This window comes from Syngnathoides biaculeatus, chromosome 3 (assembly GCF_019802595.1).
Source record: "Syngnathoides biaculeatus isolate LvHL_M chromosome 3, ASM1980259v1, whole genome shotgun sequence".
NCBI classification, from domain to species: domain Eukaryota; kingdom Metazoa; phylum Chordata; class Actinopteri; order Syngnathiformes; family Syngnathidae; genus Syngnathoides; species Syngnathoides biaculeatus.
The window spans coordinates 34,068,210-34,094,940 of record NC_084642.1 but is presented as its reverse complement, the minus strand read 5'-3'; the positions used below and the strand labels follow the sequence as shown (position 1 = coordinate 34,094,940).

The 26,731-nt window shown below is 38.6% G+C and overlaps 1 protein-coding gene across 1 annotated transcript in view; it reads right to left on the bottom strand.

The window, feature by feature from the left end:
• Window positions 1-4,587: 4,587 nt before the first annotated feature.
• kif18a (kinesin family member 18A) overlaps window positions 4,588-26,731 on the bottom strand; it is an 88,590-nt gene continuing 66,446 nt past the window's right edge. The window contains exons 14-18 of the mRNA XM_061815511.1: window positions 25,790-25,843; window positions 21,301-21,625; window positions 18,041-18,130; window positions 15,228-15,316; window positions 4,588-7,015 (exon numbers count right to left, since the gene is read on the bottom strand). Of these exons, the coding sequence (XP_061671495.1) occupies window positions 7,008-7,015; window positions 15,228-15,316; window positions 18,041-18,130; window positions 21,301-21,625; window positions 25,790-25,843 (566 nt within the window). The 3' untranslated portion in view covers window positions 4,588-7,007. The remainder of the gene's footprint in view (window positions 7,016-15,227; window positions 15,317-18,040; window positions 18,131-21,300; window positions 21,626-25,789; window positions 25,844-26,731) is intronic.

Here is a 26,731-nt window from a genome sequence, read left to right as displayed (position 1 = left end):
AGCAAAAATTTATTTTTAATGTACTTATGTACTGTACATTCGAGTGCTTTTTTTTTTTTAACTTTTTCTTACAAAGAACAGGAGTTGAGTAAGTACTTCCACTTTTACCATAATCTTCAAACAAGCATTCTTTTAGTAAACTACAAGGTTTGAGTGTTTATGATAGCTGAGTACAATGTGCCTAAAGTGGCTGGCAAGTATGGAAATAAGCCTGCAAAGTCAAGATTTTGATGCCCAAGTGAAGAGACTCACTTATTGCCAAAAACGAACAAAAACAATTCAAACAGTTTTCGTTCTCTCCCACAGTGTCTCTTATGAGTTTTTATACTTTTATGACAGCTAATAGGTTTGGATTTTTTTAAAGATCAAATTAAATTGTCTCACGTCCAGAAATAAAATGAATGAATGAATAAATGCTTTCACAAATAGAAAAGTGCTTTACCCGTGTCAAACAAGCACCTAAAAGTAGACCGGCACACAGTAGAGTGCAGGTTTCTGTCAAGGCTAAAGGAATGTCAGTTTGGATCAGTACAAAAACTGTACACAATCACACAGCAAATATGTACTCCAACTAGAGTACAGTATTTGAAAAACAAAACATTTTATAAAGATTAATTTGATCCTGGCACATGCTCTCCCATCCGCAAAGTTGTGTGGAAATAATCATCAACCACATACTCAGAAAAACTTTAAATATTCATAGAAATCCACAAAAACATGCACCAACAACATTTCAGAAACTGTATGAGAAAATATCCCATACCTTGTAGACTGAGTAGTAATGTCAGTTAAGGTATCCTTCAGTTCCTGTTTAATAGGACGTAGAGATCATTTCAAGATTAATTTTAATTTCTTTGGTTTCCAGTTTTCTATACTGGACAGTGGTAGCTATGGTGTCAACAAGAACCCTTATGGCCCTGCTTTACATGCCAAATCCAGTGTGCATTCCAGGAATTTCCATAACCCCCATTTCAATATTTGCATCCTCCATCACGGGGGGAGAATGAGCAAAGGCACTTTACTGTTTGACTTCCTGATGAAGAATCTGAAATTTTAAATGATATATGAAACTTTCTCATTCCATGATTTTTTGTCAAATGTTGCTATTGCTGCATACTGTTAGAAGTTATCACATCATCTATTTAAAAAGTTTGCCCTTGTGACCCCTTCTCTTGTAAGAGTAAAGGATGTCTTCATGCACCTCGCTCAGAATATTCTTTAATATATCTGTTTATACTGTATGAAGGAATGTGGCAAAATGAATTATTACATTTAGCTCACTGAATAATGAGCCAGTAAAGTATTCTTTCTAATCAATATTTAGCTCTAACTTTGCGTAAGCCACATTTACCGTAATGTTTTTACTTTTATAAGGTGGAGTGACTTGTTTACGGAGAGGAGACAAACGTCGTTACGTGTTCAGACACAAGGACAACATAGCCACAGTTTTTTTCCCCTCACGATACAGAAATAGTTAACTTTGTCACGCATTTCACAGATGTGCACCCCACCCCCCACCCCACCACAATGAATCACAACACATCATGTAATGTCTTCCTGGGAATTGAGATAAAACAATGGTTCCGACATGATCTGAGATTCTACCTGCAGTTGCTAAGCAACACCTACCTCCGACCCCGCCATCTATTCCATTGGTCAGCAGGAATAAACGTACAAAGCACCTCATTGGCCGAGAGAAAGTTAATAAACTTTAGCCAAGACCTGCTTCACTGTGTGTGTGTGTGTGTGTGCATGTTCACACACACAAGCAATGAAGAGATTCTTGTGAATGAGTGCGAGTGTCAGTGCTTGCACACTACAGAGCTGATGTACTGTATGCGTTGATCCACAGTGCTAAAAATAAAGATCACACCGAATGTGCAGCTGCTGAAAGTTGCACGACTGAATTGAAAGTGACAAGTTCACTCCACTCCAGAAAGACCAGATTGGTCCCACACTCTATAGATCCATAGATCTAGGAGATGGGGTTTCAAATATATATCAAAATATGAGTGATGCACAAAGCATTCATTTGCACCCCACATGTAAATCTATGTAGACATTGATTTTAGAGGTGAAACAATCAACAACTAATCAATTATCCAATTAATTAACAGCTATTTTGTTAATCTATTAATCATTTTTGAAATCCTTAAACTTGGATTTTGTTGTTTGTTCAAAGTTCATTTTCAAACTCTCTGAATTTCAGTTTCTCAACATTAAGTGGTCTCCAATTTCTGTCATCCTCCATGGCATCAGAAATGACAGTATATTTACACCAAATTACCAACCAGTCATATTTGTGGATATTCTGCAGTCCATTTGAAATAACGACCTGTGTTTGAATTGATGGATATAAAAATTAAAAAAAAAAAAAAAAAAAGGATTCCCTATAAAGATACTGTAAAGCCAATAATGTCTATGGTAGTTTTTTGCCCACAAAGGATATAATCCAGTCTGTACCGGACGTGGTAAAGTGACTCCACCTTGAACTCACTGCGCTTGTGTCTGTGAAAAGATCCTTCTTGGCATTAAAAAGACTCAAAATATTCATTTAGAATAACATTGATCAAGGAATACTTTTGTCACTAGCAATAATCTCTTTACATGGAGAGGCATTTGAAGCTCAAAGGACAAAAGGAAGACTTATATAGAAAATAAAATGTTTTTGTTCTGATGCAAAGGAGTTGTGGACTTAAAAATCAATAAAATGTTCTTAATTTGAAGTGAAATGAGATTAGACTATGAATAAAAAATAAAAACATTAAAAACGAGACTTTCAATTTAAAGGTCAGATGCACAATTTTTTTTTCTGTCCTGTATGGCTGTCAGGTCAAACTGAATGGAGGATCTGTATCACTTTTCTGCCAGAATAGTTTTGTGTCACATTCAAATTTCTAGACATCTGCTGTGATTTTATGATTATTTTTTAAACATCATAAGTTGTGTTTATTGAGAGTGGAGTCGAACAGAACAAGGTCACTTGAGGGGGAAAAAAAAAGACAAATTGCTAGTTATAAAGTGAATAAGAAAAAAAAAAATCACATCATCAACAAAGAAACATTAGATATTGCCTTGGGCTGTAACGCTACAACCTGTGAGGGAAGGACAGGACAGGGACAGGAGAACCGGCATGCAGGACAGGACAGGGTCGTGAATTTGGCTGTACAACTGAAATGTTTTAGGATTAACTAAGAAAATTATACAAGTCTCTAGAAAAAAAGTACAAGTGAGGGGAAACACAAACAATTTGCATATTCCGAGGTCATTTGTCGCAACAAGTGAATGGCCCTACACTTAATGAAAGTCCCAGGGGTGTGTGCCTTGGCGGTTTTACATGCACAAAGACAGATAGAAACGTCCTGTAATTGCTCTGCCTTCCCCATGTATACTGAGGACCCTACCCAATTAATTGGAACGGGATCGGGCCCAGAGTCCCACCTGAAAGCCACCCAGTGAACAGGACACGTCTCACGTTGAGGGACCCAAGGCTTAAAACGCGCCTTGACATCTGCTGGTTTATGTCGTAAAGCGTCTGTTAGTCTCTTGAGATGGGCAATAAGTTTAATTTTTATTGAAATAAAAAACTAGAATCACATTAGTGACAGAGGTGATGATTTGTATATGTACATATATATAAATGTATATTTATCTTAAACATGCTTGTTCAACTCAACGTGAGCAATTAGCTTGAAGAAACGGCTGCTAGTGTAAGCTATCCCTGTGAGGGCGTCAGGACTTTCCGTTTAACTAAGAACTAATCATCTCATGAACTGATTCTGTTCAGTTTGTTCAGTAAAAAGATTTGTTCTACTGAACGAAACATTCACGGACGAAACAAAATACAAGCCAGAGCTTATGTCAAAGTTGTATGTCGTGCATGAAATAATTGAAAAATAAACAATTGATGAAAGTTGCAAGTGCCACTTAAATTATTGTCACAAAGTAAAAGCACTTATTAGCATAAATTTGAGTAGAAATAAAAAGTATACAACATTAAAAGTACTCTGACAAGTACATTTTACCAAAAAAATAGTACTTGAATAAATGTAACATTGATGTAGTTCGCAGCCACATCGTGTGCGCTATAGAACAGGGCCAGGAAAAAGTGGATCTAAAAGTGGATAAACCCACGCTGTTAAAAACTTTACATTACAGCTATTTCCCTCATGATTTTTTTTTTGCATCAAAAATATTTTACAATAAAATGCTATCTTTTGACCACTAGGGATATGAAACTCTCAGTGATAATCAGTTAAAACAAAATTCAGACTGTTCATCTCTAGTTCAGAGGTCATTCATTGCTACAAGGTACTTTTCTTTTAAGCATTCTCCACATATAGAGGTTGCAAAAACAGACTGAAATAAGTGACCACCACTTTTGTCATTAAATATATTTCCAGGGATGAAAATTTGACCAGGGAAGAAGTCACGTAATCCATACATACAAAGGAAGTAGAAAAAAAAAACTGAAAATAAGTGCTGTGTAACAATGTGCAATGACAGACACAGGAAATAAAGTATTCAACATGCCAGCTGGTATTTATTTCATACTTTGTGCAAAAGCCTTGTTTGCAAAGACAGCGTCCAGGCACCTTCTGTATGGAAAAAGTAGTCTCATGCATTGCTCTGGTGTGAGTTTGGTCGATTCCTCCACACAGGTAGTCTTGGAGGTTCCGTGGGCTTCTTTTATGAACCTTGAATTTCAGTTCTTTCCATAGATTTTTGATTGGATTCAAGTCAGTTGATTGGTAGGGCCATTCCAGCAGCTTTATTATCATTATTATTTAAAACCAAGTTAGTTTCATTGGCAATATGTTTTGGACTGTTATCCTGCTGAAATGCCCCCCTGTTTCATGTTCATCCTTCTCATAGATGGCAGCAGATCTTTGTCAAGGATGTCTTGGTATATTTGCCCATTCATCCTTCCTTCAATGATTTGAAGATTACCTGTGCCATTTCCTGAAAAGCAGCGCTACACCATCCTGTTCCCACCTCTGAACTTCACTGCTGTTATGCTGTTTTTAGGGTGATGGGCAGTGCCATTTCTCCTCAAAACGTGATGTGCATTACAGCATCCAAACTTCAATTTTGCTCACATCCGAACAAACTATGTTCTCCCCATATTTAACTGTCTCTTCCAATTGTTCAAGAAACTTTAAACAAGCTTGAACATGTATTTTCCCCCATAGCAATTGGTTATTGCATGGTGAGCGTGCACAAAGGCCATTGCGGCGGAGTACATTCTGCTCTCTGCTCTTTCCCATTATGGATGTCTTGAGTCACACTTCGGCAATGAGATCTTTTCATAAACTATCAATTAAGACTTAACCATCTGATATTCATTTGCAGTGACAAGTGACATTACCATTTGATTATTGAGATTTTAGGCGTTATCTTGGTTTTTCATGTCTTTTTTGTTGCACCTTTCTTCTTGTGTTCAACATATATTTCCTTTTTCTTTTTACACAAAACTTAATTTCTAATTTATTCGTTCAACTTTACATGCAGAGATGATTTGGGCTGTTCCCAACATCTGGTGAAATTTTCAGGTCAATAGCACCTTTGGATGTATATTTAGTGAGAAAAACGGTTGCGTGTTAAATACATTGTTCAGCCACTGTAAATTAACACATCAAGCACAAAGCCACCGTATTAATGTTAGTCATTGTTGAGACAGGCTAAACTGGCACTTGCGTGTAGTTTTACATGGAAAAGGTATTTTTTTTACTCCAGCAATAATACTATTTATACACCTCAAATAATACTATGTGTACAGCCCATTTAATGTGACAAAAATATTCAAAAGTGATAATTGATTTTTTACAGGAGTGTGTACTTACTTACAGGGAATGAGCAATTTCCCACTTTCTAGGTGGGAAATCAGACAGAGGGCGATCCATTTGAAATGTACATCTAGGAATTTGGAAAATACGACTTCAGACTTTGAATGGAATGCAACAATAGCATTGTACATCACCTTTCCTTTTACCAACAATAAGTGTTTGGGAACCGAGAAAACTAATTGTTGAAACTTTGTAGGTGCAGTTCTTTACAATTCTTTCTTTATGCACAATTTTAGTTAGTCTAAACTGCTGACAGGCCAGTCCACTTTTTTTTTAAAAACACAAAGACACCCTGTTGTACCACGCAGAATGTGGCTTGGCATTGTCTCGTTGGACTAAGTTTGGACCTCTGAGAAAAAGACGTAGCCTGGATGGCACCCATTGTTGTGCCAAACCTGTTTGCACCTCTCAATATGAACGGTGGATTTACAGAAGTGCACGTTACCTGTGCCATGGGCAATAATACCCCACACGTAACAAGGCATAAGTTGGCTTTCAAACTTTGTGGTGATAATAATCCAGATGGTCTGTTTACTCTTTGGGCTGGAAGAACCCTGCATCCATCCATGATTTCCCAAAATAATTTGAAATATGAACTCATCAAACCACAGCATATTTTTTTTACTTCATGTCAGTCCATCTCTGTTGAGTTTGACCTCAGAGAAGCCAACACCTTTCTGAGTGTTCTTGATGTCCCTTCCAGGATTGCTTGATGAATGTTCACAAACTTTTAATAAGATACTGCATGAATGCAGGGAACAAAAGGCTATGCAGCCTAGCAGGCTAGGGGAAGCACTAATGTTTGTAGATCAACATGCTGGTGTTCTGTTAAATCATGGTCTAAAAATTTGGTAACCATTGATTTGTATGTATGAAATAAATAATAATAGTAAAAATAAATGTTGACAATGGAAATATGAAAGAATGCGATTGTCACAGTGCCCAGTAATATTGGCTTCTTTACAATCGCACGGGCGGTGACGTCACTGTAGCTATCCAGCATGCAGTTTGTCTTCATATACTTGAGAGCAACCCACGTCCACCGTTTTGAAAATGTGCTCCAGTTATCCAAGTGAAGGGTGTCGCTACGGGTGGTGTTGGCTCGGACGCCAAAGAGTGGCGTTTCCTCTTCATTTTTTATGCCATTTTCGGTGGACGTTGTTACTTTCCTATCCAGAACAAGGAAAAAAGCAAGAAAATGGTGACCATGTAACAGTGTCTGCTCGAACAAATGGAGCTAGATGACGAGATAATACGTTTAATTATACTGAAAAATTTATCAAAAAGGTGGTGACGGTATGTGGAACCATGGGGAAAGTTGAGTGTGTCAAAACAGCATGTGACTAAATCGGATCAATTACAAGAGATGATCTCTGCGGGATTCTGCACGCAGCAACAATTTGTGCCGTATGTACCTCAAGTGGCTCATAGGAACAGCACAGCCATATGTGTCAGTCATGCATATGGCGAAATCGTTGGTCCTGGCTTATGTTATACTACAAATTTTGGGGTTCCTGACAAAATATGTTCGGCCCGATCTGGGAAATCAGCTGCGATAGCAAATTAGGCCAATATTGTGGCTAAAATCCTCTGGTCTATTCTTGGCATAACCTGTGGAATATTCCCAGCGTTTTAGAAGCATTCCTCAACTTTTCTTTTGGAATACTCCCACCATGCTTTAGGGCCTTGTTAAGGATGTAAATAACATTTAAAGTGCATGTTTTGTGTCATACATTTCCTCAAGTCATTGTTTTATTATTTGCTAGTTGTGCTATTCTGTTTGGCGTGTTGGGATAATTTTAGATGTGTGATAATTTTAGCTTCGATGACACATTGAGTGTGAACATGACTAATCACTTACCTTGACTGTCAGTGTGTGGGGCAATGTAAGCTTCTTCTGCTTACAAATGTAAAATTGTAAGTGTTCCTCACTTCTCGTGAGCACCATCATATGGTAGCTTTCATGTATGCTGACAATGTGATGTACATGTGTTAGGTTGTACTTCATTGGAGTAGTCACGCAACATTGTTTACAGATTTTGGAACTTGGTGTGCCGTCTATTTAGCAGAAAATTCAAGTTTTAAGTGCAACTTGTTGTAAATATAAGGTACATGACTGGGGGAAAAAACAGCAAGATCTGAGAATATGTCCAAGGTCAAACTGTATACATACATACGAACACACGAAAACTGCATAATATTAATGAACTAACTAATGGTAACTATGTACAGTGAAGAAAATAAGTATTTGAACACCCTGCTATATTGCAAGTTCACCCACTTAGAAATCATGGAGGGGTCTATAATTTCCATCGTAGGTGCATGTCCACTGTGAGAGAGAGAGAGAGAGAGAGAGAGAGAAAGAGAGAGAAAGAGAGAGAGAGAGAGAGAGAGAGAGAGAGAGAGAGAGAGAGAGAGAGAGAGAGAGAGAGAGAGAGAGAGAAAACCCATGCAGGCACGGGGAGAACATCCAAACTCCACACAGGGAGGGCTGGGATTGTGAGGCCAACGCTTTCCAGCTGCACCACCGTGCTGCCCATTTTTTTTACATCCATTTGTTAAAATTGAATAACAAAGAAAATAAAAACGTTTGTTTTACATCAATAGTCCTAATTAGGTCCAATGATGTTGTGTGAATCAAACATACAAAATAATTAACCTATTCCAAAGCCAAAATTAAGTCTGTAAATTGTTGCCCACAAATTGTGTTTTCTATGGCAGGAAGTCAGATATTGCACAGTACTGTACATAACCAGTTTATTCATCCGATGCTAAGCTGTTAAAGATACAGTGAAGAAAATAAGTATTTGAACACCCTGCTATATTGCAACTTCTCCCACTTAGAAATCATGGAGGGGTCTGAAATTTTCATCGTAGGTCCATGTCCACTGTGAGAGAGATAATCTAAAAAGAAAAATCCATAAATCACAATGTATGATTTTTAACAATTTCTTTGTGTGATACAGCAGCAAATAGGGATTTGAACACCTGAGAAAACCAATCTTAATATTTGGAACAGGAGCCTTTGTTTGCTATTAAAGAGGTCAAACGTTTCCTGGAGTTGTTCACCAGGTTGGACACACTGCAGGAGAGATTTTAGCCCATTCCCCCACACAGATCTTCTCTAGATCAGACAGGTTCTAGGCTGTCGATGAGAAACATGGAGTTTCAGCTCCCTCCAAAGATTTTCAATTGGGTTTAGGTCTGGAGACTGGCTAGGCCACACCAGAACCTTGGTATGCTTCTTACGGAGCCACTCCTTGGTTTTCCTAGCTGTGTGCTTTGAGTCATTGTCATGTTGAAAGACCCAGCCACGACCCATCTTCAATACTCCGACTAGGGAAAAGAGGTTGTTCCCCAAAATCTCACAATACATGGCCGCGGTCATCCTCTCCTTAATACAGTTCAGTTGTGTAGAAAAATACCCCCAAAGTATGATGTTACCAGCCCCATGCTTCGCAGTAGGGATGGTCTTCTTGGGATGGAACTCATAATTCATCTTCCTCCAAACATAGTTAGTGGAATTATCAGCAAAAACTTCAATTTTGGTCTCATCTGACCACAAAAACTTCTCCCATGACTCCTCTGCATCATCCAAATGGTCATTGGCAAACTTATGATGGGCCTTGACATGTGCTGGTTTAAGCAGGGGAACCTTCCATGCCATGCATGATTTCAAACCATGACGTCTTAGTGTATTACCAACAGTCATCTTGGAAAACGGTGGTCCCAGCTCTTTTCAGGTCATTGACCACCAAATCCTGTCGTATAGTCCTGGGCTGATTCCTCACCTTTCTAAGGATCATTGAGACCCCATGAGGTGGTATCTTCCATGGGGCTCTACTCCGATTGAGATTGACCGTCATGTGTAGCTTCTTCCATTTTCTAATGAGTGCTCCAACAGTGGACTTTTTTTCACCAAGCTGCTTGGCAATTTCTCCAAAGCGCTTTCCAGCTGTGTGGAGTTGTACAATTTTGTCTCTGGTGTCTTTGGACAGCTCTTTGGTCTTAGCCATGTTACAAGTGTGAGTCTTACTGATTGTATGGGTTGGACTTTTAAAGGCGGACTAACAGGTCTTTGAGGGTCATAATTCTAGCTGATAGACAGGTGTTCAAATACTTATTTGCAGCTGTATCACACAAATTAAATCATACATTGTGATTTCTGGATTTTTCTTTTTAGATGATCTCTCTCTCAGTGGACATGCACCTACGATGAAAATTTCAAACCCCTCCATGACTTCTAAGCGGGAGAACTGGCAATACAGCAGAGTGTTTAAATACTTATTTTCTTCACTGTAAGTACATATCAAATTCAGTGAAATATGAAAGCAAAATACCTGGTAATCTGAAATTTGAGTGCTTTGTCTTTAGCAGCTGTGCATGCTTCTTTTCATTGACATGATCGACCGAGCACACGCTCAGTCCAGATCTGACCAGTAATTCATATCCTGATGACACAAGGAGGAGTATGCCTTCCCAGATGCGTTAATCACTCATATATTGATAAAGGTATTCATTTCCAACACTTAATTCCAGTCTGTTGAGCCTGTCAACCTTATCAAGCTTCTTTACAACGTCTGTCTCGTCTTCCTTTCATCCCCGTCCTCCCTCTGTACTATGTACCTCTGTGAGACCGATGTACTACAAACTTCCATCCATCCATTTTCTAAGCCATTCATCCTCACAAGGGCCGTGGGAATGCTGGAACCTATCCGAGCTATTATCGGGCAGGAGGCAGGGTACACCCTGACATGGTTGCCAGCCAATCACTGGGCACATGGAGACAGTCGCACTCACAATCACACCTAGGGCTAATGTAAAGCGTCCAAGGAATGCAAGTTTTTGGGATGTGGGAGGAAATTGGAGTGCCCGAAGAAAAACCCACAAAAGCACAGGGAAAACATGCAAACTCTACACAGGTGGGGGCAGGATTTGAACCCCGGTCCTCAGAACTGTGAGGCCAACAATTTGACGTTGCTCACCATGCCGCCGTTACTGCAAACTTATTATAGCGTATAATTAATTTAAATGGATAAAAAGATTCCACTGGAAAAATATAAATGGCTGTAGATTTGGAGCTTGTCAGCTGTAAAACGGTCTTCAATGCTGTAAATTTGACTGTCCCGATTACAGACCATCAATGTCAACAGTACTACCTACTCTACGTGGTAAAATTGCAGGTATAGTCAATCAATCAAATCAAATCAAATCGATCAAGAATCAAATTCAAACATATGAGCGAGTCTTCAATTAACCCAGCATGCATGTTTCTGGAATGCTGGAAGAAACCAGAGTACATGGAGAAAACTGAGAATTCACGGTGCACATTTGCAGCTGAATTTATCATTCAATTTATCACTGCCTTAAGTTTTCCTGCTTTAGCTCCCCTAACAATAAGATATACAAAGAAAAACATGAATGAAGCAATTTGAACAGTAAATTTATTGCTGACCAATTTGTTAAAAAACTGTACAAATAACATTCCTTCCTTAGATGTTGTGTAGCAATGTTGCTACATGTTAAGATGTACTCCATTAGATATTAGTGGATTTTCAAGACGTCTTAAAACCAAAACAATAACTTTGGGTTTAAAACCTTTAAGACCAATATTATGCCATAAGAGGACAGCAGAAGTGTTCGGCATTATGAACTACCGTCATTTCTGGCCTATAAGTCGTGACTTTTTCACACGCTTTCAACCCCGTGGCCTATTTGGTCTTCTTCTTCTTTTCCTTTCGGCTTGTCCCGTTAGGGGTCGCCACAGCGTGTCATCTTTTGCCATCTTAGCCTATCTCCTGCATCTTCCTCTCTACCCCCAACTCCCCTCATGTCTTCCCTCACCACATCCATAAACCTTCTCTTTGGTCTTCCTCTCGCCCTTTTGCCTGGCAGCTCCATCCTCAGCACCCTACCACCAATATACTCACTCTCTCACCTCCGAACATGTCCAAACCATCGAAGTCTGCTCTCTCGAAGCTTGTCTCCAAAACATCCAACTTTGGCTGTCCCTCGAATGAGCTCATTTCTAATCCTATCCAACCTGCTCACTCCGAGCAAGAACCTCAACATCTTCATTTCTGCCACCTCCAGTTCTGCTTCCTGTTGTTTCTTCAGTGCCACCGTCTCTAATCCGTACATCATGGCCGGCCTCACCACTGTATGCATGCAGTACCACAGTTCCTCTCTTGGTACTCTGTCATAGGCTTTTTCTAGATCCACAAAGAGACAATGTAGTTCCTTCTGACCTTCTCTGTACTTTTCCACTAGCGACAAGGCAAATAATGCATCTGTGGCCTATTCGGAGATGTTACATTAACAGTTGCGTTCCTGGGCCTCATTGTTGAAAATTCACTTGTACTAAATACAAAATAACAATGTCAGCACAGTTGCACAAAAATGCTAATTTGTCCATTTTTTCTAACGGCCGCAAGGAGGGCACTCGAGCTGAAAAGGTAAGAGTGAGACTGGTGGAATATAAGTGCCAAGGAAGTGACTTTTACTGGTACGTTATATATATTTTTTTTTAACCGGCCCTGTTAATGCCGTGCTAGCGTGTTGCTGCTGCTTCTCAGTGATTTTGGTGTTTTTTTTTTTTTTTTTTTTTTTTTTTTTTTAAATCGGCCCTGTTAGTTCTGTGCTACTGTGTAGCTGCCTCGGCTGTTTTTTTTTTTAAACTGGTATTTACATTTTTTTTTTTTAAAATCAGCCCTGTTCGTGCTACCATGTTGTTGCCATTTAAAGCTAAGCTAAGGTATTAAAACTCTGAAAACTTTCTGTGTACAGTCTTTCTTAGTAAATATCTCGTGTTTCAATGTGGGTTTCAATGTGGGCACTTGCGCCTTTTATACAGGTGCGGCTTATGTATGTACCAAATGGTATTTCCTTCATAAATATACTGGGTGAGGCTTATAACCAGGTGTGCTCTGTAGGCCGTCAATTACGGTACCTTTTGAGCAATTCACTCTACCTTGTACTGTAACAGCTTGTGACATATAGTAGAATTAGCTAACAATTACACAAGTCAGTGGAAAAATAGTTTCGTTTCATTATCTCCCATGCAATGAACAAGGATTTACAAGTGAGATGTTTTACAATCTTTCATTTATTAAAGTTCAAATAAAAATAAAGACTTGTCATGGAGGTGAAAATGAAACCGTAAAATGTTTGGAACATGGAAATGACACAAACGAAGGTTTCATGTCCATTTTGTCACTTGTTTGAAAAGCTCCGACTTTGATTTGAATGGTTTAAGTGTTTCACATTTCCTTCAGAATTGCTCCCCGCAACTCTTTGAGGTCCGCCCTTTTCTGAACCTGGTAATGACGGAAAAAAATGTATTTCATTATAAGACTTCACTTTGAACACATTTAAGCTTATGAATATTGGCTAAAACAAGAAACGTTGAATCCAGTGTTTTGCCCTGGGTTGATAATTTACTTGGGCGGGATTCTTCAGGATGGGGCCATGGTGTTTTTTTACAAGACATTCATATATACATTCAAAATACTGTACAGTGGTACCTTGACATACGAGTTTTTCGAGATATGACCCGCTGCCAGGACAATTTTTTGCTTTGTCTCGAAAGCCAAGATTTGATGTACGACGGTAGATGGCGCTGCAATCGTTAAAATGCTGAAAAGTACAGGTTCCGCTCAGCTTTTCGAGCTTCACCCGGTCTTTCCATTTGTGCACCTCGCGTCGGTAGCATTTCTGTGCAACTGTGCTCACATTTTGTTATTTTGTATTTAGTACAAGTGAATTTTCTACAATGAGGGCCAGGAAAGCAACTGTTAAGGAAAGCGGTGAGAGGAAGAAGTGGATGATGTCGATGGATGTGAAATAATCGAAAAACACGAAAAGAGTGCTCGAGTGAGCGAACTGACAAAGAGTTATGACTGTTTTACGTCAACCATATTGGAATGCCCTCTGTAAAGAGCAATGAAGAAACTGAGTCACCACTGGGTTTTAGTCCCCTTTTATTCAACCCTTTGGCAGCACACACTGAACTAGCTGCTGCTCCGCCACACACTCACCCGCCTAGTCTGCTTTACGCCGGCCCCCTCTCCACTCTTAAAGGGGTACACTCATAATTACAGCTACTGTATTTCAAAATGTATGATTCTCAAGAAGAACAAATCCATCAAGTCGATAATGCCAGCCAAGGGCGGGAAAATTATTTTGAAGTTACGCAGCTGAGGAGGCGTGACGATGGAGGAATTAAAGGATGCAACAGATTTGACAATGGGACAGAGAAGTATGTTATCGCTACCACCGAGCTAAAGGAAGTGTTGACAATGCGGGAGAAAGTTTCGGACTTTGTGGTGAAGAAACATCAAGAAAATATTGAAACTTGTCGTGCTTTGGTGCTACTGTATGTAATGACACGTGCCTTACACATATCAGAAACAGGTAACAAGAGTCAGAAACAGACCTGCTTGGACAGGTATTTTAAAAATTACCATCTGTTGACACAAAAGAATGAGTTGCAAAAAAGGCCAAAGTTGTGCAAGAGAAAATAATTGAACATAATTAAGCAAAACTGAAAAAAAAATTACAGTAGCATTGAAGTTCATTAAGTGTCAAGTAACATTAAGCTAAGTGCTAAGTGAAATGATTCAACTTCAGCTTGGCAAAAGTGAAAGAAAAAAGTTGTTACAATTAAGTTCAGATAGTGTGTAAAGAAGAGATTCAGCAAAAGTGAGTGAGAAACCACCTCTTCCACAAACATCCTCCATCTTCCATCTCCACCCTCCTCCTCCACCAGTATCTTGTTAGCAAAAGTCATCTAATTTCCAAGGTAAGTACACTTTATAAAAGCAGTTCCTTTCTTTCCATTTCATTTCTGATTTTATACAATACAATATTTGTTATTTAATGATACACTTATTTAAAGATTTGGAATATATTAAAAATCGGGTGGCATTCTGGGGGCTGGAATGGATCAATGGAATTTAAATTAATTTCAATTTGGCATAAAAGCAACTTCAGATACGAGGTGAGTCATGGGACGAATTAAACTCGTATCTCAAGGTACCACTGTCGTAGAATCAAAGAAAGGTTTACGAACTTCGCTGATTTATTTGGTTGCGCCATTTGTTTGAAGACGTACACTATGACCATGGTACACCATCATTTCATGATGTGTAGATTGACAGTAACCTGAGATGATATTTGCAAAGTATATTAATGTGAACAAGAAGTTTGTCTGTAACAAGCAGTGGCTGGCCAAGTAGGCCAGTTATTTAAAAATCAAAGAGCAAAAACAAGTTTAGTTTCATCTTCTTGGGTAGCTGTCAATTTACTTGGGTGACGTGCCCAGGTAAAGCCCATGTCAGGTCACACTGGAATGAATGCGTGCCTTTCCAAAATGATACTTACCAGAAAATTTAGGTACCGTTGTCCATCTGGTAGGAACACAAAGGGCTTTCTTAACACGTTTGGGTGCAGACATATTCTCATTTCTTTCCCTGAGAGAACAAAAAGAGAAACATTGTGAAAAAACAAAAACTAAAACAAAAACAAAAAAAAGCAGAACTTTATCAACTATTAATTTCAGAATTTCTCCATAAAAACAAAACTGTTCCTTAAATGTGTGGGACTTTGGGGAAAAATATAAATTCCTAAAAGGATAAAGATAAACTATGATTATAATACTGTAGGATTCTTCAACTGTTTGTGACACTCCGTTGAAAACTGTGTGTAATGTGAATATTCATCTTTTTGTATAGAGATGAAAGTGGACTTTGGTGAAAATTCCTGAAAATACAAATGCAAGCACTTGGGGGGTCCGGGGGCATGCCCTCCACCAGGAAATTTTTGAAAAAAATGGATGGCTGTGGTGCATTCTGGCGATATCTGTGAACAAAATTCAGACAAAAAATGAAAGTAAAATTTCCAAGTCCTGACCAAAAAAAAAATTGGGCAGAAGTTCCCCAAGGGCCAAGCCCAGATTTTTTTGCCCCCCATCCCCCTATCACTGGAGAGCACAAAATCAGAATTGTCATTAAAATATGCTTAAAATATGACAGCTTATCTGAAGACAAATAATCAGTAAAAAGACATCTAAAATTATCATTTTCCCCACATTGTACATATTATAGTATAGATATAGAATATACATGAAAATATATCCTCGAATTTCTACACAGTACAGCAAAACAAGTTAAAGAAGTTGATCTGTAGTAATTACTATTAACGTTTAAGTCTCAAACTTGTTGTGTCGCATTGTACTGATATACTCGACCACATTGCTCACTATATTAGATATAGATCTATTAATACTAATAGTATAATCAGTTCCCTTTAATATTTTGACATATCTAGATGACATGCTGCGGCGACCCCGAATGGGATAAGTCGAAAGGAAAAGAAGAAGAAGATTCTGGGTTACCAGTGTCTTTACATAAAGTCAAAATGCTATTGTAATAAAAGTATTGCTTTTGATTCAGTTTAAGAGGTGTGAACTTTGACGGCATTCAAGGTTTGAACTGGAAACCACAGTTTCACATTTTTTTCTTCCCCTTCATGTCATTTGGAGCATTCTCCAGTCATGTAATAACACATTGTCTTTGGCTGTCGAATTTAGGCTAACGCGAGTTGCTAAAATTTTGATATTGAGAGTCTCACTTTCTTTTGCATGCAAAATGCTGTACAAATCTTTGAATATTCTTGGCCCAACTCCTTTTGTCAACATTCACCCATTTTATCAGATTGGGTAAAATTATTACCGGGAAAGAATATAAAAACTGTGCCAAACAAATATGAGCGTTTCATCTGAGATGACATGTTGTCGCGACCCCAAACAGGACAAGCTGAAAGAAACTTACTTACTTACTTACACAGTCACTCACATTTGAAAAATGTACAGGTGTGGTCAGTCATGCTTGCAGATAAAGTTGCTGGTGTGATTAGGGATGGTCTTAAAATAACTTACTGGATTAATACAACATAACTGTGAATTAAAAATTCAATAAATTAATACATAACTAAAATATAAAACTAAAATTTCAAACTCAACTGATATTAGTAGAACATGATATAAAACGGTATTTAAAAATTTTCATCAATAAATCTGACAAACTTTATCTGAAGAAAATTTAAATGCACTGGCCTGTCAAGGAATAAACACGGTTTATACTCGGAATGTTTTGAAAATGCTGAAAGTTTAGTTCAACATAATTGGCGTTCGTGGCAACAAGCTCGCGACACATTGGAACAAACATTCCTGTATTCCTGTCGGCAATCCTGATGTATTGTTGGGGGGAGTATGCATCACGGGACTGCCGTAAATAGGAGGCCGGCTTGCTAGAACGTGCCTTGATGTGCACGCGCTCGATGTATTGACCACACCTGAATCAAGCGACGAGGTGGATGATCGTTTTTTTTTTTTTTTTAACACACACTGCCTCGCGATGGACGCAAAGAGAACCCCTGCCTGGTGTAACTGAATTTCCTTTGACATGGCTCATGATGTTGATGACTTTCGACGTAAATGCGCTCGCATTACGTGAAGCAGTTCTGAACATTCGCTTTCGTACATGCTCGGTATGGTTAACTTGCATTTCCTGTTTCCGGGTGAATACCAGTTCTTTTGGAGAATGCTCGTTTAGTTAACAACGTTTAGGAAATAAACACGTAAATTAATGTCAAGACCACCCAAAATAAGCGACGTCTTGAGAGAATGCGAGGGGAGGGGCGTTATTGTTACTAGTGATAGTCCCTCAACATGGCTACGCTCGTGAAAGCAAAACAACGAACTCAAACACATGTTGGTTCAATGTTGTCAACTAATATCAGGATTAATTTTAGGCAAATTTTCCTCAATTTTCCGGAGCAATTTTCATGAAAATTTAAAAATCCGGAATTCCAGGAAAATCCGGAGGACTTTCATCACTGTTTTGTAGCTTTTATTTTTAATAAAGTCCTAGTGATTGAATAGGAATAGCTGATCTTGACATGAGATATTCAAGTGTTGTCAACATGTTAAGAAAATGTGTGTGTAAACTTAACTTTAAAGACATTTGAATTGGGGTATAAAATAAATCATACTTCGGTGATGGATTAATTAAATCTGTTCATTCAGTTTGTTACCCTTTGGGTGTTTCCTATTTGGCTGCTAAGTAAAACATTTATCTTGTTAGACAATGCAATATGGAACAACAAACAAAAAGCAATGATTGAAAACCAATTACCGATTGAGTTTACGCTTTCCTTGCGCAGCAGACGTCATCCCCATGTACGTTGGATTGGTGCATCTCATTTCTTGGAAGGAGACTCGAGGTCTGTGCAAACATGTTAAAGTTGAGTTAAGTCTATAGTGCCTTTCCCAGAGAATTCAATACATCAGTCAACCATGAGTTCACTATATGCGACCGTTCTATTCATCTTCCTATTGTGTCCTATTCTGCTGGACAGAATATTTGATTTTGAACTGTTATTATTTTGCTCCACCTCCCTGAACAGTGAGAGGTGTGTCTCAGGTTAAAGGAGTAGTCAAGAGACATGTTCCTAGACAGCTTTTTTTGTAGACGTCTGTCGGAAGGGATACCACTTGGGATAAAGGATTCTATGTACAGTATAATCCTGTGGCGTGATGGGTTACTCCTAATCTTTACCAAATTCGTTGCTAAAAAACAGACTTTTTAAGGCCATGTTAAAAATAGATCTGCCCCAAATATGGCTTGACAAGATCACACCAAATCTTCCATCGCCATACACACACAAAAACCAAAAAAATCAGTCCTTAAAAAAAAAAAAAAATCCCCCCTCAATGTTACAGATTAGTGAAATCTTATTGTAATTGTGAAAGTTTCTTCGCGCGTGAGAGACACACACACAGAGAGAGAGAGAGAGAGAGAGGAGAGAGAGAGAGAGAGAGAGAGAGAGAGAGAGAGAGAGAGAGAGAGAGAGAGAGAGAGAGAGAGAGAGAGAGAGAGAGCGTGTGTGACGGGACTGCAGAGGCATGTGTAGCAGTGAGAGTGAAAAGGGATAGAAACACAATTGCTAGTTTGTACAGGTTACAAGTTTAGCGAGGGTGACCTGGGTGGAGTAGTGTTTAAGAGAGGACACGAAGCATAAAGGATCTCATAAGGCCTTTGGAGCAGTAAACTGGTGCGTCGTACAATTATTGTTTCCACCACCAAAAGGCGTCTTACCCTGCGTTTCCCGACCACAGTAAGGCGACTGCTGCAGGAAAGATTAACAAAGGTTTTATAATTAAAGATTTAAGTAAATACGTGCACTGTTGTAATCTTAGTCTCAAATATATAAAGTATAAATACCGTTTACATATTTTAATCATTCTGTTAGCCAGATACACATATATTTAAATTTCCAAGGTGTGTGTCTTTTGGGGGTCATCGTACTTCACGGTTTTTAACATTTCGCGGGGGGCTGTGTGTGTGGGGGGTGCAATGGGGTGGGGGTTCTGGTCCCCATTAACCTTGCAAAAGGAGGCATTACTGTACTCTCATTTTCGAATCAACATTTTCTGTGTGATCCGTTGGCAGTTGCTGGATCATGGTAGTTTTTGCACAGATGGAGAGATGACACCTTTTCTTAAAATGAAAGTTTTTGATCATATCTTGCCCTATTGTTCTTGTCTTCACTGAAATGGTGAGTGTAAAGACGTTTCTCCCGGCTGTTGTTTGTTCAATAATCTATAGTGCAAGTTGGTCTTCCAAGCATTGGCCACCTTGCTTTGTTCCCGTGGAAACTCTGTTTTGTCATCTTAACTTGGCACAGTTCATTTTCTTGATACAGTCACTTCTGAACCATATAGTCATTGATGTTGAATTTTTTTGCAGTAGCCTGTAGTTTGAAATGTGGCTCGCAAGCATGTCTCTTCACTGATGCCATTTTTGGGGTTTTTAGACAAATGTTGTTTTGCAACATAGCAGTATACCTACCGGAGGCATGACACAGGTAAGCGTAGGTACTGTACGTATTAAGTCATGTTGTCTGATTTATGTGTACACTGTATGTGTTACGTCCCTGTGTCAGCGGAAAATGTTCAGACCCTAAACCATCCAATGCACTTACCAAAGTTGGACAACATTTTTTTGGAGATTTTGGAACTCAATGCACACAAAGCGCAAAAGATTAAAAGGCACATCGACAATTTTTGAGAAAATTAAAGAAAATATGGGAAATATTAGAAAATTATAATCCAGGTGAACTTAAAATACTCTTTAAATTCTGATTTCATATATTAAGGAAATAAAACTTCCAAGTTTCCTGGTCATGTGTGGAAAAAGTGTCCCCTTTTTAGAATCATAAATCGTGGCTAATCACAACTTTTGGTTAATTTTTACTGATCACAACCATGCCTGATGACCTCCAGACTTACTAAATCAAGAAATCAAATCAATAAAATCTGTCCTGACAAAATATAGTCAGACGAAATATCTAAAAAAGATGCAACAAAACAACACAATCCCAAGAAATTCCAGAATAGTCGAGAAACAAAGTAATTGACATGTAACACTCTGGAAAGAGTTACAACACCATATTCAAAACCTTTAGGTTTCTAGCAACACATACAGAGAGACATTATCCTCACGTAAGAGAAAACATGGAACAGGAGTGTAGCTTCCCAAAAGTGGGAAAGAAAAGGATTATCCCAAGAGAACAGCAATGACTTATCCAGGAGGCCACAAAGGAACCCTGAACAACATGTAAAGATCCCCTGTGCCTCAGTTAAGGCCATTTTTTACAAAACAACAAGAAAGTAGGCAAAAATTGCATGTATGGTAGTGTTACACCTACTGTATATATAGCACAGCAATTCAGAAAAACAACATACCAACAAATATGTTGGTGGTGTGATAGTCTTTGTTCCTTCAGGACCTAAACAACTTACTGTGGTTGATGGTACTGTGAATTCTGATCAGTAGATAATCCTGAAGAACAATGTTAGGGTTAGGTTTAGGCTATCAGTTTTTGACTTCAAGTTGAGGCACATTTGGTTTCTGCAGAAACAACCCAAAGGACGCCACCAGGTCCACTTATGAATTGCTTTAAAAAAAAAAAAAAAAAAAAAAACAAGTGGGTGATTTCTTGCTGAATTCAAGTAATTCTGGAAGGAAGACGGGGGCCAAAATATCCCCAGAGATGTAAGAGACTCATTGCCAGTTGTAGAAAATGCTTGATTTCAGTTGTTGCTGCTGAGGATGGCCCAACCAGTTAAGTTGAGGGAGCCATTAGTTTTTCCACACAGGGCAAGGTAAGTTTTTTTTTTCCCCTTAATAAATGAAAGCATTGAAAAACAAAATTTCAAGTTCACTTGGATTATATTTGTCTGATATTTATATTTGATTACCACACTATTTTGTTTATGCAATCCTTTTCATTTCAATGAGCATACATTGTCCATAACGGTTTCTTTAATATTCAGTCTTTGTACCTTTTACTGAATTTACAGAACACATTTTGAAGAAAACATGTTTCTCACCGTTTGCTAGGAATCTGATTGACTTCATTGGCTTTGAAAAGATTGATTAAGTGAATTGGAGCTGTCTGAGGAGGGGCGTCACTGCTTCTATTTACTCCATCTTCTTTATGTTGAATGTCAAAGGTCATGTTGAAATCCATGCCAGTGGTTAAACCCAACTGAACATCTTTTTTAGCAGGTTCTGGTGTGTATTGGAGAGGAATGATACCATCCTGAAAGTCCTTGGAGAAAGTCTTTGGGTTTTGTGCTGGCAGGAATAGTGAGCGATTTCTTGTGTTTTTTGGGGGAAGTATGTCTTGCTCCAGGTTTGGATGACTTTTACTGCCTAAAAACCCAAGCAAACCATAGGTAATGAGAAGGAATGACTGAACATATTCATTTTTATATTTCATTACAAATATTTGAAAATGCAATTTTGTTTGCTTGTTAAAACAAGAACATCTTTACTCGTACAATTTGGAATTCAACAGTCATTTAATGAAAAAAAAAAATAAAATTTCAGATAAAGTACTACATGACATGTGATCAGGAAAGGTACAGAAAAATGTGTATCATTTTGTGCTGTCGCGGCAGCATTAATATGAAATCAAGACATATGAATTGTCTCTGGTCACTATACGCTAACATGGGAATATAATACGTATGAAAACCAATGTGACAACTCAAAAAAAAAAAAAAAAAAAAAAAAAAAAAATCGATAACATGAGAAAAAAAAGTGTGCCAAAATGTCTGTTTAGTCTGACTAATTTCCCAGTTACAGTCTTAAGCAAGTCACATTTTTTACTTTTGTTTATGGAGCGCATCCATTACACATCAAAAGGGAAGACGCTTGAATATACTTTTATGATAGAGTACCCCATCAATATTCTACCGCTTTTCCGGGTCGGGGGGCAGGGTTAGCTTTAGCAGGGATACCCACAAGATTTTCACATACTTTAGGGCAGTAAATTTTGGGGATGTTGCCAAGAGACAGTCTGTCCAGCGTGTCCTGGGTCACTTTCTGGTGGCACGTTCCCAGAACACCTGACAAGGAAGGCGTCCGGGAGGCATCCGAATCAGATGCCCCAGCCACCTCATCTGGTTCCTCTTAGGGGCAGCGGCTCAACACTGAGCCCCTCCCGGATGACCGAGCTTCTAACTCTATCTCTAAGGGAGAGCCTGGACACCCTGCGGAGGAAACTAATTTCAGCCGCTTGTATTCAAGATCTTGTTATTTTGGTCACTGCCTACAGCACCTGACTATAGGTGAGGGTAGGAACATTGATCGACAGGTAAATTGAGAGCTTTGCCTTTCGACTTAGTTCCCTCTTTACCACAACAGACTGATACAAAATCCGAATAACTGCAGACGAACCACATCATCTCCAAAGAGTAGAGATGTAATGCTGAGGCCATCTAAGCGGAACCCCTCTACGTCTGTGCAGAGAAATTCTGTCCAAAAAAGTTATGAAGAAAATTGGTGACAAAAGGGCAGCCTCGGCGGAGTCCAACTGTCACCGGAAATGAGTCCTACTTACTGCCGGCAATGTGGACCAAACTCTGACACATGTGCTACAGGTACTGAACAGCCGTATCAGGGGGTTTGCTAAACCATACTCCTGAAGAACCCTCCACAGGACTCCTTGAGGGACACGGTCGAACATCTTCTCCAAGTCCACAAAACACATGTAGACTGGTTGGGCGAATTCCCATGGACCTTTGAGGATCCTGGAGAGGGCCTAGAGCTGGTTGACTTTTCCACGGCCAGGATGAAAACCACATTCCTCCTCCTATATCCGAGATTCGACTTCCTGACAGACCCTCCTCCCCAGACACCCCTTCATAGAGGCTGAGGAGTGTAATCCCCCTCTAGTTGGAACACAACCTTCGGTCTTAAAAAGGGGACCATCACCCCAGTCTGCCATCCAAAGGCACTGTTCTCAATATCCACGCAATGTTGCAGAGGCGTGGCAACCAGGACAGCCCCACAATAACCAGAGCCTTTATGAACTCTAGGCAAATCTCATCCACCGCCAGGGCCCTGCCACCAAGGAGCTTTTTAACCACTTCAGTTACCTCAACCACAGAGATAGAAGAGGCCGCCTCAGAGAACCCACTCTGCTTCCTCATGATAGAGTATATGCAGAGTTATATATAGGATTGAATATACTTTAATCACAGTGGCAAACATTTTTAAAAACATATCTGTATGACTGTTAATATTAAACATTACACAAAGTCAACAACTCTCCACTTCCATGAATGTTATGCATTCATAAATCAAATAGTGAGTTGTTTGATTTAGAAGGCAATTGTAGCACCCCGACATCTACATAAAAGCCAGAAGAAGCTATAGCTCAGGGGCGTCAAACTCATTTTTGTCATCGGCCACATTGTGGTTATATTTTCCCTCAGAGGGCCGTTTTGAGTGTGAAAATATATACATCTTGGGAGAAAAACACTAGCAGAACAACAAAGACAGAGTGGAATTGTAAAATACACATGACCAAAACATCAAGTTTTATATTTTAATGTAATGTTTATAATATATCATCATCAGAAGGTTTTCTGAGTCAGGTGATTATATAACAAATAAAAAGTAAATTTCTCTGGCAGTGGAGTTATTCCTTGAAATAGAGGGGAGTAGAGTTCCTTCAATCACATATTTTTGGCTTGTAGGGGATTAATACATGCATGAGTTGCTATTTCTGGGAGAGGGAGCACTGAATTAGGGTCGCCTGGTTGCTGCTGCCTGTTTTTTATAGTGCACCTTTTCTGGTTGGTGGAGCTGGGGAATTTACGTCTGCTGACGTTTTTTCCTGCCCTGCTGTGGATCTGCATTTTCATGAATGAAGCTCAAGAGGGATTGAGAGTGTTCAAAGTGAGACACTGAGGGAAAGAAAAGATTTGTGGGTAGAAAGGAAAGGCAGTACAGAGGGCAGAATCAGACTGGGACTTGGCGTAACAAAAAGTAAACATTTAGGAAGAGGAAAAAAATAAAAGGAAAAGAAAGGAATTGAGAGCTTCCAGATACAACAGATAAACAAAGGCAATAAATAAAGTTTGTCGATCTTTACGTTAAAAAGGAACTGGTGTATACATGCTTCAATCTTCTGTGACCCACCTTTAAAATACCAATACACACACACACACAACACACACACACACACACACACACACACACCACACACACACACACACACACACACACACACACACACACACACACACACACACACACACACACACACACACAGAACATTTTGCATATGCTTCTATTAATATCCAGTCAGGCAAAGGATCAATTCCCCTTCTCTACCATCTATCTTCCATCCCTCTCTACATCTGACCACATTTGATTGGCTTAGCAAATTGTAGGGAGGAACTATTTGTCATGTTATGCTGCGGAGTCTACAATAAGGGCTGAAGAAAGAGGGGACTGTCAAAAGCTGAATGGTCTTCAACAAGCTGAAGCCACCAGTTAGGAAGGAATGTTTAGATGACACCATGAACAATTTGCATTGTCATACGTATAATGTAAATATTGTAAGCATTGCAACAGTGGAATAATGATATATAGGATGGATTTTGAAAGATTCAAGTGTGAGTCAGTCGATGAATAATTGAGAGGGATGCAAAGAGTTATGACTGAATTTGAGAGATGAAACAGTCACTGCATGTTCTCAATAATGGAAACAGGAGTGATTAACAGTTATAGAAAGGTTGTACATATTAATGTTAATTCACTGGTATCCCCTTTTGAAGTCTGAATGTTATGAATGATAAAATTAATGTTGCTTTGACCATAGAGGGAAACTAAAACAGAGCAGAATTGTTATCACATTTAATGTTATCCAAGTCTTAAATGTGTTTCTGAAATACCTAATGTAGAAAGATGGGATTGTTTGCAGAAAAGAAATGAGTAAAGAAGCTAAAATGAAGAATTGGCAGGATGATGAACTACACTGGATCAAGCTGTCCAGGTTTCAATAATAAACTTTCAAAACAGATACTGTATCAGGTTAAAGTCCTTTATAATTTGAATGGAAACACAATGGCTAGTAAAAACACCAGATTTCTTTCAGAATTTTTTACATTCAAGAAATCTCATCGTCCTTGCAGAATGTTGATTAAGCGACTTTGAGCCACAATGTGTTGAAATGTAGATTCGATGAAGTAAATATTATAGCATACTCTGAAGTGTAAAATTTCACAAAGGTTTGAGTTGCATGTTCCTCAACGAGAATGGAGGACCCAAACAATATCAATGAAGACAATTAATTGATTCGATGTCTCGAAAGATGTAAATATTCCAATAATCACTATTATAATAAGTATTTCAATATAATGAATTAGTTCAATATGTATTTCAATGTAACGTGTTGGTATGCCAATGTTTATTGAATTCTGTCTATTATTTTACAATTCATTTAGATGTGTAACTCCTGTCATCTGTGTGCATGTGCAGCTAGCTAACAAATACAAAATAAAACTTAAAAAGAAAACTTACTTTTTGGAGAGGGGGCATTTTCATCCAATACTCTCTTTGTCCGCTTCTTTGCACCTGTTAAAAAAAAAACCCACACTATTGATGTGTGCTTTTCCTGACCCTCTTTCCCTGGGAAAACCATAACCTTATGCTCGACACTGATTTAAAAATAATTGCATAAAATATAACACCACCACATAAAAGTATTTACACTATATGGGAAATTATTAGTAAAATGAAACTATACCAACTGATAGCAATTTAGAATTATAGCCACAAATAAACATGGATACATCATAACTACTACAATCAAAAATCTGGGCTTTGCCTATACAGTATTACACATATGTGTAAGGCGGGAGGTTTGTAGGGAGAGGGCGAGAGCCGTCAGCTTTGGTAGCCTTTGAAGAAAACTTTTCATGTACCTTTGTTTGTTATGAGTGACATGAAAACGAGCGACAAATTAAGCTATCTTAATAACTGACGACCCTTTAAATGCCTTTTTGGGAAGGATGCCACAGGGTCAAATGCAATTCACAAGTTCATGTTTGATAATTATCTATACAGTTGTGCGAAAAAATACTGACACCCGAAGGGTGAAAATAGAAATGATATAGTAATAATTTTGGGACTGTAACTGACCTAAAACAGGAAAAATTCAGTCTGATATGTCACAGTCAAACTAAGGGAAAAAAAAAAAAAAGCATGTGTCCTTTTACACAGTTGTGGCATCTCACGGAAGCCAATTTTTTTTTGGCTTAACATCAGTCAAGCAATGCAGATTCTTAATTTATGTCTCAAGATCCGACAGAGTGTACCTGTAACCGGGCACATTTAAACACACACAACCACAACTCAACTTTTAACATTTGAAAAACAACCCCAAAACAAATTCCTACCTGGTAAAACAATAATAAGTAGGACTAAAAATCCGCATGTTTTGACAAATATGAGTAATTTTGC